We start from the raw sequence: 16,374 nt of genomic DNA, 5'->3' as shown, positions 1-16,374 counted from the left end.
ATTTGTTGCATGTTTTGGAAGTTGTTTTACTGAACTTCCTAATTATCCAGGTAACATTATTTCCCTTCTCAGATCTTCGATGGGCTTGAAGACTATATAAATGTAGTTACTTTTCTCTCATGACTTGGCCAAGTTATTTATTATACAAGACCTAAACTAGTTAGAATAGGATATTTGTACTTATTGTATATAATTTCATAGTAGGTTTAGAACTCTCTTACTTAAACAAAAGGGGGAGGTGTTGCAGGATGTCCTCCCGCTCCTTCAGCCAATAGCCGCTAAGATACCAGCCCATTGGGGCGTGTTCTCTCTCCCTTTAAAAAAAAAAAAAGCGGCCACTTTCCTCTCCTCTCTCTCTTATTTCCTGCTCCACTTCTGGTGACTAGACTCCCTTCCTGATTGCGCAGAGGGCTGTTGTCTGGGACGGTGATCTGTAAGTTTTTTCCCCTTTAAATAAATAACCATTCTATTAATCATAATTCCAAACTGGTGTGGGATTGTTGTGACTTACACCTTTGCCTTCAGAGGCAGGTTTGCAGGTAAAATGGAGTTGGATCAGAGAGATGAGGTGAGTTTTATATTTCATTGAATTGATGCTTGAAATTCTTAAAAGTAATTTTTTAAACACGGCACACTAAGCAATATAGTTAGTTGTCTCTGTTCCCTAGGTTTCATTGAGATCACTGCCCTGCTCTGTGGCAACACAATGCTGCGGAGCCATTATATATAGAACAGTTATCATTTTCTTTTTATTAGCTACTTTCTACTGAGTTTTGCTAATATGCTATCCAGTTTCCACTAGGAGGGCCCCGTGTCCTCTCTAGAAAACAGTGCCTCGATGTGTTACTCTTCCCTTTGTCTATGTCAACTCATTCATAATTATTCTTAGCACATTTCATTTTGGAGGATTAGTCCCATGGTTAAAGCAAGTGTGACTCTTTCATATAGCCTCCTGCCCACTCAGCGCTTACAGCAGCGCCCGCTGCCTGCCTTTCTGGGAAAGCTGAATAAAGCAAGGTTAAATCTTTATATATAAGTTAGTAAAATTAGTAAGGTAAAAACTAGAGCATTTACAAATACTAGAAAACAAGTGAACAAAAAACTAATTTTACGCAAACCAGACCATAGACCACACACAAGTATTCTAAAGGAAAAGCATACAGAAAATCGGGAAATAGAATCAGAGAGAAAAAAAAAACAGGAATATGCTAAACAAAAAAAAAAGTTTCTAAATTGTTCTTTCTAAAAAAAAAATGCATGGCTTACATTGGACACAGATTTTTCAAGATATTTCTGATACACCACTCAAGAACAATTGAGAACAGAAGGAAATAGGAAAACAGTCCAAACTGTGGGCTGCCTTGCAGAGGCATCACCTGAAACCTGACAGTTGTGTTACTGGGATTCATAAGGACCCTAATTCATGGCATTGTAATTCTACTCTCGTGTGAAATAACTTGTTTTATTTACTAAGATGTATGAGCTCTAAGCTATTTCTAATAAGTACAGATTTGAAAAGCTTACTATTCTGGACCAAAATTCATCCACCTTTCTTGAACAATGTCCTAACCACCACACATTTCCAGGTCTAATATTCTAATGTGCGGTGGGTGCCCAACAAAGAGGACGGAGGTGAACGATGCATCTTGGCTCGGGAAGCTTTTCTCTTCCTCAACAGCTCCATTCTAGCGGTAGTGGTGACCCAGCTCTCCTCACTGTGGTGACAGGTCTGGAGAGTAGAGCTCCCATGCCAACCCACGCTGTTCTCTTCCATCTTTTAAGAAACAGAGAAATCTACTTTTTGCTACAGCAGCTTGGCCTAGCTAATATAACTGTCTCTTCTCGTAGAGTCAAGCTGCCTTCTAAATCAGTGAGGTCAGTCCTTGGCAAATCACTGTCCTGCAAGAGATTCAGCTTTGGCCAACAATACTAACAACAAAATGAACAGATTTTAAAAAGAATCTGAGAAACAGTTTCTTTCTAAAAGGTTCAGCCTGTAGCTGGCCTATAAGTTGAGGTAAATTCTTTCTGAGGTCTCTGCTTCAGGCTCTGTGATTTACTGAGACAACCAGCATGGCTTAGAGTAAGAGATGACTTTAAAAGATTACTCCCTTTGGATCTAGTGAGCCCCTTGCAGCAAGCTGGCTAAGGCAGTGAAGCGATGGTCACAGGAGAACTTCCTGGCTGCATTCTTCCTCAGCTGTGGCATTTCCCCTGCTTTCATCCTATGACATCACCAGGCTTGCTCATATCTCACTGTGAGAAACAAAAGTGTGAATGCTTCCTGTTTGTCACGAGAACTGAAAGCCTCCTTTGAGTTTACTTTACAGACTGGCTGCAGGGTGTCACATGACACACTGGTAGAAGCTACCTTCACAATTACCTACTTTGTATGGGGTCTTAAATGGCACCTTAAGCTAAGAAATGCAACCACATTTTCTTCCTCAAAGTCTTCCAACTGGGAATTCTAATTCAGGAGGAATATCAGTTTGGACTTAAATCAGTGTTTCAAGTACACATTACTGGTGACTGTAATATACACATATACACTTCCAACCTACTGGTACCGAGTTCAAAATTAGTTAAAAAAACCTGGTTCATTTTTAAATGGTGTGCGTGTATGTGTGTTGTGTGTGTGTGTGTCACCACATACAAGCATGTATTTTCTACTTCAGTTGCTTTAAAATATCAAATGCACATACCCTTTGGGACCAAGTTATCATTCTTCAAATCACCACTGTTTATATTCTGATTGTCAGTATGTGAATGTGGGGTGCCTACTCAGCATATTCAGTCATTACAGTTAATAGAAGAACAAAGTGCTTTACTCTCGTGGACAGCAAGGGCTATGGAAGACCAGTTCACTTCTGGCATAGACATAATTCACCCTTGTTCAAGAGGTCTCAATAATGACATCCTCAGGGAGCAGTCACATCTGTCCCAAGCATGTCTACACAGTGCGATGTGGAGGAGTAAAGACTGAAATTTGCACTATTTCAAGCTTAGCAGTGAACTAAACATAGAAATGCATAAACAGAAAGGAGGCGGTGGCAGATAGGTTCATGAATGATTACCTCTGCTAGGAAGGAAGCAAAACATTAACCAGGTCTGACACATCCCTGCTAATTTTGAGGATTAGTATAGCCAGCATTTGACATTTAAATCAGACACTGCATGCATTCAGAGACCTCTGCATTGGCCAAACCCACAATGCCATCAGCAACTACCAAAGAGAAGGTAAAAGGAGTGGGGGGCACTTAGCTGTCTCCAGTGGATCAAATCTAAAGCTTAAGCACCTAACTCATAGGGGAGTCTCCCTGTCTAACTAAAGCACCACACACACACACACACACACACACACAAAACCCAAAAACTAAAAGTTAACTCTTTTAGAGTTAATTCTAATGAAATCGGTCTCTAACTGATGTAGGACATCACGATGGGGTGTAAGGACCAAAGAGTGGCAACTATGAGAGACCAGAATGTTCAGAGGGGACAAGAAAGAGGGAAGCTGGTGCAGGAGGTTCCCATGAAGCTGAAAGCCTGTGAAGCAGATGCTTTTCAGCCACCGACTGAGCTTCCCAGCCACAGGCCCAGTCTAGCAGGGCAATGTAGGAAGAGTGAGCTATTCTCAGTTACTATCTAAAGGCACACAAATTCTTAAGGAATTCCATCTAAAGCAATTACTTTGTTTACATTTTTATACACAAACTGACATATTTATTTAGAAATTTCGATAGTAAGGAACAATACTCAGATCAAGTTTTACAAAGAGTGACTGTAACAGTGAATTCTCTCTCTGGTCTATTACTCAGAGGACAATTGGCAGGGACCCACTTTACAGTGGAGGCAACACACTGAGTTTTGATCAGACCCATGCTACTCACCCTGGCCCCACTGATCAACTGGCACAAGCATGCTGTCAGTGTTACTGGACACGCCATCCTGAAAGAATGCTTGAAATGTGTCCAACTTTTCAGGCCAGGCTACAGAAAGGAAAGGGCAAAGCTAGAAACTGCTATAATCTGGACTTGGTTGGGGTATCCTCATCAAAAGCAAGCCAGACTAAGGCTCTTAGACCAGGTGACATCTTCGAAATCAACTCAGATTAATCAAAGCTCCATATTTAAATGAGCTTTATAGGCTCAACACCTTAAAGTGTTTGAAAGGTGACATAAAGATAAATTCTATAATTTCTAAGTTTGTTAATTACAGAATTCTAATACTTCGGGGCTAGAGATGGAGCTCACTGGTAGAGTATATGCTTATACCATGTGTGAGTTCTGGGTGTTTTTATAACCAACAATTTCGGTTTAAAATGCCCAGATGACTATAAATGACTATGTTCTGTCCTTTTGAAGTCAAATCATTTTCAATATTATACCCAGCCACTAAATATTTATCAAAGCTTACAATTTATTCTCCTATTCAGATGCTAAGTACCTACTCTGTTAGGTATTGGGTTGGAACCTAGGAGTCAACGGTAAACATAATATAGCCTACACCCAGTATATTTTACATATATGAAAAACTAGAGGTGAAATACATGTATTCTGGCTTCTCAGTGACTGACTTAGTCTAGCTACACCTGCATAAGACAGCTGTTAAACACAAACATGCTACAGACCCATTCCTGAACTGATTGGGTATGTCTGTCTTAGCCAGCATTCTGTTGCTATAACCGACTACCGCGGGTACAATGTGGCAACTGCTTCCAACGAGGACCTTCTTTCTGCATCAAAACAAGGCTGATGATATCGACTGCAGAGCAGAGCAAGATGCTGGACAGCTGCTTTTAGAACAAAGCTGCCCCCACCCCAATATCCCATTAATTCCCTAACTCAGCTATAAAAGATCCCACCTTTCATAAGACCATGCATGCCTGAGGACTATGTTCCTAACCTACTTTCTGGGGGAGGTCCTGTTGCGGAATTGTTCCTGCTGTAAAGATGTGTCTCTGCCTAAGGGGCCCTCTGATTGGTTTAATAAAGAGCTAAATGTCCAATAACTAGGCAAGAGAAACTAGGTGGAACTTGTGGGAAGAAGAGAGCCAGAGATGCCAGCAGGACTCTGAGAAGCTGGAGAGATACTACAGAGCATAAGTAACCAAGCCATGTGGCAGAAGGTAGATGACTAGAGACAGGTTAGTTTAAGTTCTGAGAGCTGTTTTAGATAAAGCCTAAGCTAAGGCCAAGCTTCCATAGTCACTAAGTCTCCATGTCATTATTTGCAGGCTGGAATGAAAAGAAAGTACGACTGCGAAGTCCCCAAACCATAGCACCTACATAGAAAATTCTAAAAACACTTTTTCATCCCAGATGCCTTTCTTGCTATCTCATGATAAGAGAAAAACACATATTTCACTAAAGCAGTGACATTATCTCAAGTTTTTTTTTTTTTTTATTCATGCACAAAAATCACAAAAAAAACCTTTCATCCTAGGGCTGTTCAAACACTCCAAAGCAGACCAATCTTGATGGTCATGGGCTCCTCAGGCACTTCGGTCTCTATAAAGTGTGGTTTCGGAGGAAAGCTTTATACTAACAAAAGTGAAGCCTGTGAACCCCGGCACAGGTAGCTATCTACAGTGACTTAACCCCAATCCCTGTGAACAAAGACAGGAAAAGAGGTAGCGAAAGCACCCCGGGTACAGGTCACCATCTACAGTGACTTAACCCCAATCCCATTAGACACATCTAAACAGGTAAACTGTATCTCAGAGGAAACAGCTGAGTGGAACGTGAACAATAGATCCAAATATTAGGCTTCTGCCAAATGCTAAACTTCCCTGCTATCTTGGATTTCAGGCAGTAATCAAACGCACATTAACAATGATTTCATCACAGAGCTTTCGGTGACCTTTGCTCTTTTAAGGTAGGGTCTCACTACAGATCCCAGACTGGCCTGAAACTTACTATTTAGTTGAGACAGCCTTCAGTTCAAGAGCAATTTGCCTCAGACTCCCAAACAGGATTTACAAATGTGTATCATCACACCCCATTTGTATCACAGCTTTTAATCTATATGCCACTTCAACAAAATATTCACGTTTAATAGTGTGATTTTTCTCACTAATGTACTTGAAAATACTTGTGTTTTTTAGATTCTATCCTCCCTAGGTTTTAGAGGGAAATAAACTCTAAGAAAACTTGTATAACTCATGGTACCAACTTGTTGCCCTTCATAGAATGTTGGGGGCCTTGGCTACTCTGCAAAGATTAATTCAAGGAATGACTATTTAATAATTTGCTTGCCAAAATAAAGGTAAAGAATAAACCAAGACTAGAGGTGGGTAGCACATGCCTTTAATCCCAGCATTTGTGAGGCAGAGGTAGGCAGATCTTAGTTCAAGGCCAGCCTGGTCTGCAGAGCGAGTTCCAGGACTACACTGAGAAACCCTGTCTCAAAAAGTAAATAAATAAACCAAATTATCACCTACTTTTCCAGCTGTTTATGTACTGTGCTTATTGATATAGGTTTGCCACTACTAACAACACATAAAATCGGCCCAGCAGTAGAAAAGAAATATTAAATACAAAGGAGTGAATCTACATTTAGTCCTCCTAAAACAAAACAAGCAAGCACTAAGCCACACAGAACAAATGAGGATGTAAGAAAACTTTTCAGACCAGACAACTAAAAACAAACCTCTCTCCTTCAGCACCATCTTTACACACAAAAACCCACTGTGTGTGTGTGCACTGGTTGCTATGGACACTCACCTGCAAAGACGAAGAAGTACATGCCCTTGAACTGATGCAGCACTGACTGCAGCTGACAACTGCTCTGGATAAATACTGCACTGTATCTCACTGTCTCATCTGATCACAAACTCAAAATCCTCACACTTCTCGGTGGGAACCAAGGCTCAGGGATCCTGACTTGAAACTGGGTGATCTACAAAAGAATCTCTCACTTTTCTGGGGGGGGGGTGTCCCAAGAAAACGCCTGTTCTCATCTTGTAAGGGTCAGTTCCTCACAGACGGTGGCCTCTAGGCATTCATGAACTTCAGCGGTCTAGAAAAGGCCTAAAGCTAGAACTTCCAGCCCTTTCATGAGGCGTATTTCATTAAAGAGACCACAGCCCTCAGGACTTAATCTCTTCCCAAATGCCCCACCTAGTGGGAATTAAGTTTCAAACTCCTGATTTTTGAAAGGGCATATTTGTACCATAACCATGCATTTTACAACTAAATCTGATTAACACATTTTAAAGTAGATTCCCATAACCAAGATGAAAAGATTAGGTAAATTCAGGACACTACTTTGGCTAGTCTTTAATACAAGAAAGTCTAAGGCAAAAGAATGGGTCACAAAGAATAAAACTGGGCTGATGAATTCCACTTCTCTATTCATTAATCATTAGGTACAGCTATAATTTGATAGGAATTAGAAATAATAAAAGCAATGTCTTGAGTCACTACACCTTTAATTATATTTCATTGAGATGTACCCTTTGAAATAAGACTTTCCTGTTCATTTGAGAATTTGGGAAAGCATTTATTACATGTGAAAAAAAATGTGTGTATTTAAAAAAAATTAAAAACCACTCTACCCAGAAAGATGTAAAAGTATACATTTTATTCATTCATTCCATCAGCTGAGACCTGCTATATTGTACAAATACATTATTGTACAAAAAAAATCACAAAATGTTACAAAATAAAAAAGTACAAACTTCATTACTTAATAAATACACTAAAGGTAGTTAAAAGTGGCAACATAGATCTTTTTTCTTTGATTGGAAACACTGTTTGACCCAGCAAACCATACAAGCTGTTTACATTTTTACATAATACAAGGTAAATTCTATTTTACCTTTTGGAAGAACTTTAAAATGACAGAATATTAAGACAGCAGCCTCCTGCTAAAAATAACGGCCATCTGTCAGGCCCAGCCACTTAGGCTCATTTTTAAAATATAAGTTGGAACCAAGAAGCTGTGTAATGCAGGAGGCTGAACTTCCCACAAAATTTCATACACGTTAAATGTCTTTTCTAAGACGCTGATGAATAAAAAGAAAACAAACGAGAGCAGCAGACAACCTACTCTAAACCCTGGAGTACAGAATTATCATTCTGCCACGGCAAACAGCAGACTTCTATTCAAGTAAGGCCTGGCACTGTCCTTTAAAGGAAAAAAAAAAAATTGTCCCAAAGCTATCCTTTCGTTAAATGTCTTCAAAGCGGACTAGTTCTAAAAAAATAACATTTTCCCCCAAACAACAAATCCGCTTGTTTCATCAACGTGGAATGGGCTAATCATCTGGTAACATAATGTGTCAAAATATCCATTTGAGATAATTAAGAATTGTGAAACAATGTAAACTAACTACTAAATCACAAACTGAGATAAACTTCATAGAAAGCACTTCTCTGGATTATGCTTTAAAGCCTTTACTCGCAATTGGAACACGTCATAGATCAAAGTACACCCATTTTTAAAAATGTGCAAAAATACATTTTTATAGAAAATAGACTACCAGGAATGAACAAATTCATACCGTGAGACATGAGCTTGCAAACTAGGTAGCGCTCACTTTATACAGCAAATTATAAATAGCGGTAGGCTCACCCAAACCTATCTGGAAACATTGTCCAGGTGCCCAGCAACCTGCGGCTCTGAGAGAACACTCAAACACTGAGGCGGTACACCTACAGCCAATGTACTAGGAAGCTGAAAAGTGCCATTACCCTAATTAGAGTTCCTGCGGCTCTCCCAACAACTGACAGACGCCACTTCCCCGGCTCATTAGGTCCTCAGACTTTTCAAGAGCATGCATTTTGTTCGATATACATTTTGGACAGGGATATGGCCATGGACTTGGCAAGTTCTTCATCGCGTTTTCTCTGCATCTGGGTTTGCTTGCACCAACTGTCATACTCTGGGTTAGGATAGGAGTGGTCAAAAACAGCATCATAGTGTCCATTGCTGAGCCAACTGAGCCAAATGCTAGGCCTGAGGGAATCCTCCGGGCCCAGATAGTGGATCATGGTAGACACGGTGGGGCTCTCCAGCCTCCCTCCAGTAGTTAAGTGGATATTCACATTCAGCATCTGCCCCATGGCCAGCAATTCGGGGTACCCGGCCCACGCTCCGTCTTGCGCAGCAGCGATGATAAACTCCCCCACGTCGCCCTCGATCAGGGGGCTGAAGTGGTCGAGGTGGTCGGCGATGTAGTGCACAGTCTGCTCCCTCAGCTCCCGGTGCAGGCTCTGGTCCCCGTACACGGCCTTGCTCACGGCTCGGTAGAGGCAGTTGCCGTCGGGGATGATGTGGAATCGGAACTTGTTCCTCTGCCGCAGGTACTTGTCCTGCCTCTCCACCTCGGCCAGGTACAGGGCGAGCTTCTCGTCTCTCGGGTCCGCCCGGGGCGCGCCGACCGCTTCGCCCGCGCCGTTCTGGGCCGGCTCGCCGCTGCTCCGTGCGAGCGCGGGCACGGGCTGAGCCTCGGCCTCGGGGTCGTGCCGTCGAGGATCGTCGCTCCCGGAGGCGTCGCTGCGGCCGCTCGCCCGGTCCCAACCTCGGGGGCTCCGCTCGGCCCGGCGCTCCTCGCCCCACGGCCCGGGGCCGGGCTCGGGGCTGCCGGGGGCCGGGGCCGGGGCCGGGGCCCGGTGCTGGGCGGCGGCCAGGGCCTGGCGGTGCTCGCTCAGTCGGAAGTTCCTGTCGGGCGCGTCGCGGGCGGCGACCGGGGCCGCGGCTTCATCGGGCCGGAGCAGCTCCTCCAGCAGCCAGGCGGAGGAAGCGCGGCGCGGCGGCGCGGGGGCTGCGGGCGACGGCAGCAGGAGGCGCTCGGCGCCCAGGGCCCGCACGGCGATGTGCGCGGTGGACGTGAAGTGCGGCGGCAGCGGCGGCTTGCAGCACGCGCCGGGCGGGGCGGCGGCGTTGGCGGCGGCGGTCCCGGAGCGCTCGAAGCAGGCGGAGGAGAAGGCGGGCATGGCGGCGGCGTTGGCGGCTTCGCGGGGCTCGGTGGCCGCGGCGGCCGGGCGCTCTCCGGTATCCGGCTCCGGGGCGGCCGCGGGGCCGGCCGACTGCAAGGAGACCTTGAAGGCGGAGGCGGCGGCTGGCGGCGCGGCGGCTGTGGGGCCCGGTGTGCCCGCGGGGTAGTGGGTGCACACGCTGCTGTAGAGCTGCATGGCCGCGGCCGCCCGCGGCCCCTTATAGCCGCGAGCCCGGGTCGGGGACACACCCTCGGGCGCAGCGCCCCGGAGCCCGAGAATAGCGCTGAGCTCAGCCCCGCGGGCCGGCGCGTCAGGAGCCGCGAATAGAGCCCGGGCCGCGACCCAATTCCTGCTGCGCCACAGCGCGCGGGCGGCCAGAGGGCACCGGAGGGCGCGCGCTCGGCCCGGGACTTGAGCGCACGACGCTGCCGCGGCTGTGCCCCGCGCCGGCCGCTGGGGACGGTTGGAGGAGCGGCCCGCGCAAGCCGAGCGCCGCCCGCCCGCGAGCAGGAGTGCAGCGCGCGGGTGCTGGGAGGCGGGGCCGCGCTTGTTTACCTCAGGCCGCGCGGCTGCGTCACGTGGTCCCGCTGGAATGCGCGCCCCATTCAAGCGGGGGCCGCCCCACCCCTAAGTGGCGGCCTCGTGGGCGTGGCACGGGCGGGTGGGGGGCGGGGTTGGGCTTCGGGCATGCGCGGTGAGTGCGCTGCCTTTGGGACGGCTGGTACCGGCTTCCAGGTACCCGGAGGCTAGTCTGCAGTGTGGCGCTTTGGCGGGAGGCGCATAGCGGGGGCAAACGCATAGGTTGGAAAAAACCGCGTTTCTGAAAAGCTTCCGGACTAGGGACGGAGCTCTGCTTTGGAACTTGCAGGGCCTATGGCATTCAGCAACTTCTTGAGCCGTTCCTCGGGTTTAGGTCCGGTCTTCACCGTGGTCTTGCTCCCAGGCTAAGCAAAAATCGACATTCCTGAACCCCTAACTCAAGTCACCTGGGAAACACAAGAGCTAACAGAAGTCTTTAAAACAGCTTTCCTCAGAATGCCAAATGACACGCCACTCAAGGCATTTTCAAAGTAGATGCGGCTGCTAAACTTTGAGGCAAGAGGGAGGCTCACAACCTGTGTTGTGGGACAACAGAAAAATACCCGTGTTTTTTCTGAACAACAGAAAAACAACCGTGTTTCCTTTGCAAAGGTACTTACTATAACAGTAGCGTTTGCTATATAGTAAGCTTCACCCCGCTCTTAAATTTAGTTTCCAAACATTCAGACTGAATTTGGAGGCGGAGGCGCGGCGGCCACGGGGCCCGGCGTGCCCGCGGGGTAGTGGAAAAACAGCCTGTAGCTTATGGTACATGCCATCATTCCGTTTGTTACTTTGGGTCCTGCCTTGAGGATTCTGAGTCTCGCTGAAGAATTTTAAGACTCAGAAAGAAGCTTGGGGACATTTTTATTTATGCTTGAGAGGGTAGGCAAAGCGCTAATCATGTCAGGTGGCCAGAGAAGGGAGGAGAAGGAAAAGAAAAAGCCACGCCCCTTTAAGTAAGGGCTGGAAAAGGCGGGCCAGCAGGTTCAGCAATGGAGTTTAGCCAACTGTTGCACCAGTAAGGGATGGTGTAATCTGCCCATCAGGACAGAAATGGGTGTGTTCTAAACACACATTTGTGTTCCCTTAGCCCGTTGAAAAAAATGGACATACACCCCAGAGAAGAAACTTATTTTCTGGGGATGACATTGCAGGACTTGAGCTGAGACAAAGGTGGACTTGCTAGTGTTTAGTTAACTTATTTTGTCTTTAAATCTTACCCTGATGTCAGGAGACTCAATTCCAGGGCAGAATTTGTAGATTTGTCTGGCTTTTCAGTGTGGCCTCATTGAATAAATCTCCCTTTTCTGCTCTCTATTATTGTGGCCCCTCTACTTGCCTTATTGAGGAAAGACAGCCAAGCCTGAGTTGGAGCACAGGCTGTGAGCCGGCTTCTGATAGCAGTAGCTTTAGAGAAAAGTGAGACCGCCCAAGAGTGTTCACAGAAACATGCCTGTGTCGCCAAGCGGACAGAGTAGAAGGGAAAGTTCCTCTTTCCTGAAAAGAGCTCAGAAAAGCAGGAAGGCCAGGGCCACAGTGCTCCTAGCAGAGACTGGCAGCGGTGCAATGTGGGCGAGGTATTCTGGGAAGGAGAAGTATATTAAGAGAATCACTATTCCTTCCCCCTTTCCATCATATTATAGCTTAGACTGTGTGCCTCCATGCTGGGCTGGACACAGAATCTTTTGACCAGGAGAAAGTAGCTTTGTCTTAATGCTCCTCAACAAAACTCCCATCTTTTACAGGGTCATTTAAATCATAAAGAAGCACTCCCCGTTCTAGGTGTGGGGGAAGTGATTTCTAAAGTCCCCTAGGGAGGGTTCATCCCCAGTGGCCTCCCAGCTTGCTAACAGCTATCTAGATTCTAAACAGAAAAGATCATTAAGCTTGTTTAGGCTTACACTTGTTTCTAACAGTTATTATAATTCAAATTAACTCATTTCTATTAATCTACATGCTGCCAAGTTGATCGTGGCTTTTATCTCTCCTGCATGAAGTCAGAATTGCTATCTAAGACTCTTGGCTTTCAACGACTTGCTAAATCCTAGGTACTGTCAAATGCTCATATGTTCAACTTGCTAGGTAAATTCATTGTGGAGAAAGTGAATGACTGCCATTATAAGGAAGGCTAGATTTTGCCCCTGACTTACTGCGGATCCATTGTTCTGCCTTTAAGCAATGATGTTGCTCTCAGCTCAACCTCCAGCCTTTCAGTACCTGGAGCGGATAAGCAAGAAAATGCTATTGACAGTAGGATCATTTTCAAATAATATTTGCTGAGTACCAGTGTGTGGCTAGCAGGGCTAGTCAACATAACAAGAGCCCGAGGGAGATAAAGAAAATATGAAAATTCAATCATCAAGTAATCCGTGGCAACAAGTTGAGGTAAGCACAAGAAAGCAAAACAAAGCATGTCAAGTACACAGAAGACAGGTGTGTCTAGTGTACCAGTTAAGAAAAGGCCCAAAGACAGGAAGCCTAAGCTTTGACATAGGGCACTGCTTTCTCCTTTGATTCCCGTGAGGATGGTAGACTGTGCAAACTTCATTCACTGTGGGTCTCAATAGGATCCATAGATCCTCAGAAAGGCCTCCCTGGGGATGAGAGAACTAATGGTTCAGTTCTGGAGCAGCAGAATTTATGTGTCTAGAATACTATGTGCAGAAAAGTAGCACAAATTCTAAAACACAAGATTCTAAACTAGAACTTGTTTAACACACTAGAAAAAATAGGAAATGTTAGCAATTATCAATCAGAAACCCAGTGTGTTTGTTTATGCACACACTGGATAAGGTAGTCAGCGAGGAGCATTTGTTGAGCACCAACTATGTTGCCAGTTATAGAGTCTCCCATGCTTTCCAGGCAGCACAAACCAGAGGTCTATTTATAAAATACAATCCTAACACATTTTCCCGTGACACGTACACAAAGAACCACCAGCTCAGTGTTTCTTACCTTCCCCAATAAAGTGAGACTTCAAAAACACTGTAAGCACTCATCCATTTCCTCATTTGTCAGTTATTTCTTTGTAGGCCTGCTACGGAAAGTGATGGTGGACCCAGACTTCTAAATTCCAAAACTTACCACAAGCCTACAGTCATGCAAGATCCTCATGCTACTTCCTTGAAGACAAATGTGGGTCAATGCAATATATTTCATAGTTAAAAAATAAATTCACATATTGAAGATCAACTGATATTTATTGTAAACATTTATGTTACTTTATGTGTATGTATATGCCGCACGTGTTCATGCCTGCGAAGGCTGGAAGAGGGGATCAGATTCCCTAGGACTGGAGTTACAGTTGATAGCGACCCACCTGACCTTGGTACTGGGAACCATGCTGGAGTCCTCGCTACTTAGCTGTCTTTTCAGCCTCTCAAATGACTATTAATAGTATGTCAGTTGAGAAAGAATTGGATATCTGCATGCAACAAAATAAGTTAGATTTTCCGTCTCATAATATTCACAAAAATTAAAATCCCAAAGTGTTGTGGGATATTTGTACACTGTGTGAAGTGACTGGTGTGATATTTCTATGATTGGTCTAATAAAGAGCCAAATGGGCAATAACTAGGCAGGAGAGGATAGGCAGGACTTCTAGCGGAGAGGGGTCAGATGGATGAATCTAGGCACGCAGAGTCTCCAATCATACATGGAAGAAGCAGGATGGGCAGTACAGAGATGAGGTCACCGAGTCACGGGGCAGAGTGTAAGTTAGTGTAAATGGGTTAAGTTATGAGAACTAGTTGGGAACAAGTCTAAGCTAAGGCCAAGCATTCATAAGTCTTCATGTCACCGTTTGGTAGCTGATTGGCAGGACAGAGAAAGACTCATTCCACCAAAGACAAGAGCTTAAGACCTTAAAAACTCTTAGAAAAAATGTTTGGCATAGTTCCTCATGGCTGTGAGTCAAATAATAGTTTCCTAGGTGTGACACTAAAAGCATTAACTACAAGAGAAAACTATAGATACACTGGGCCTCACCAAAGTTTGAAGCACTGCAGTTCAGGACACGTAAAGAGATTGCAAGAGTAGCAGAATGAATTTCCTTGCGAGTCATATATCTGATAAGGAACTTGTGTCCAGAATATGTCATATGTAGACGTTATATAAGACAGTAGCAAATATTTGAAACCCGGTCTTTAGAAGGTAATCGCAACATATTTTCCCAAAGGAGATAAATACACAGCCAGTAAAGACTCAAGATGCTCAGTATCACGGGTGTTCAGGAAAGCAAACTGGAGCCCCAATAAGATATGCTTCATACCCACCAAGATGGCTACAAAAACCAGGCTCTGGGTGTGGTGGTGAAGGCAGATAAATAAATAAAGCTCTTGAGAAACAGAGGATCTTGAAGGAGAGGCTAATCTGATTTAGAGTGGGAGATGAAGGGGCACAATAGGAAGCACTGGCAGCTATATGGATGGTTGTGTATGTATGTGTGTGTGTGGGGGGGGGTGTTCAAACATACAGTGCCTGCCTGTAACAGTCAAGACTTCAGCTCTAGAATCCAACACTGGACAAAAAGATAACAGAACTAGGACAGGTGCATTGCTTTTGAGATAAAATTTTGAAGATATTTTGGAAAGCAGTTTGACAGTCCCACAAAAGATAACTATATTAATAAATTTTCTACTATTACAACCAAATACCTAAGTTCTGGCACTGTGTGTGTTTGTGTGTGTGTGTGTGTGTGTGTGTGTGTGTGTGTGTGTGTGTGTGTGTGGTTTACCTGTGGTGTGATGGCCATCGGGCTGCATCTCAGAGATGAATGGGAAGCTCACTGGCATGACCTTCCTGCATTCCCACCCTCAGTGTGTCTGTAGTGGATCTGCCATGCCACCTGGAGAAAGCTGCCAATTAGGATGACCTCAGAAGGTAGTGTAGCAGGCATCAAAGGGTGTGCTAACAGGCATCCTAGGCTCCTCTAAGGACTAGCTTGTCTCCTACGACTTTAATAGCGACACCCACTTTTCCACCTTTGATGCTGGGGCCAGCATTGCTCTCAATGACAACTTTACAAAGCTCATTTCCTGGTAGAAGTATGAATATGGCTACAATAACAGGATGGTGGACCTCATGACCTACACTGCCTCCAAGGAATAAGAAGCCCTGGACCACCCACCCCAAAAAGAACACGAAAGGAAGAGGGAGGTTCTCTACTGCTGACCCTGTCCCAACCTAGCCCCCCAACACTGAGCATGTCTCCTCACAGTTCCATCACAGACCCCCAGAAGAAGGGAGGGCACCCAGGGATCCCTGCTCTCTTGAACACCATCAATAAAGTTACTGCACACACACACACACACACACACAGAGAGAGAGAGAGAGAGAGAGAGAGAGAGAGAGAGAGAGAGAGAGAGAGAGAGAGAGACCATTTATTTGAGTGTAGAGGGTCAAGGGCACAGCACCAGCATCTGAACAGCTATGATGAAGGCTTTCCTATGACAGACGGTGTCACAATGGCAGCTGTACATACAGGAGGAAGTCATTCTATGGCAGCAGAAGAAGTCAGGTTAAGATGATGAGGGTGGCAGTAATCAGCCACCAGTAATTCTCAATGGGCCCACCCCTCTCGACGTCATCACGCTGAAGTTCAATCTCATAGCACATGAAGCCTAGAGAGGTTGTGGTGCATACAAGCAGCTGACATGACATTCAGGAAGCAAGAGACGATGCTGTATTTAATTTTTAAAAAAATTCCATCAGAGCCCAACCAGTAGGATGGTGCCACTTAGACGCAGAGCAGTCTTTTCCCCTAAGTTAATTCTCTCAAGGAACAATCCCTCCAGATATGCCCAGAGTTGGGTTTTACTAAATTTGTTAGGAGATGCTCAATTCAATCAAG

General features: G+C 45.2%; 1 protein-coding gene across 1 annotated transcript; it reads right to left on the bottom strand.

The window, feature by feature from the left end:
- Positions 1–7,566: 7,566 nt before the first annotated feature.
- On the bottom strand, positions 7,567–10,280 carry Otud1 (OTU deubiquitinase 1). Its single transcript, XM_050152746.1, has one exon. The coding sequence runs from the start codon at positions 10,134–10,136 to the stop codon at positions 8,769–8,771; it is 1,368 nt and encodes a 455-aa protein (XP_050008703.1). The 5' UTR covers positions 10,137–10,280; the 3' UTR covers positions 7,567–8,768.
- Between the last annotated feature and the right edge of the window lie 6,094 nt (positions 10,281–16,374).

The sequence above is a fragment of the Alexandromys fortis genome, unplaced genomic scaffold, assembly GCF_014885135.2.
Source record: "Alexandromys fortis isolate MF-2015 unplaced genomic scaffold, M_Fortis_MF-2015_v1.1 scaffold_54, whole genome shotgun sequence".
Taxonomy (NCBI): domain Eukaryota; kingdom Metazoa; phylum Chordata; class Mammalia; order Rodentia; family Cricetidae; genus Alexandromys; species Alexandromys fortis.
The sequence above is the reverse complement of the archived record's forward strand: the minus strand, read 5'-3'. Positions and strand labels throughout refer to the sequence as shown.

Excerpts from the sequence above, each read along its gene's own strand:
- Otud1 (XM_050152746.1), bottom strand. The coding sequence starts at position 10,136 with ATGCAGCTCTACAGCAGCGTGTGCACCCACTACCCCGCGGGCACACCG.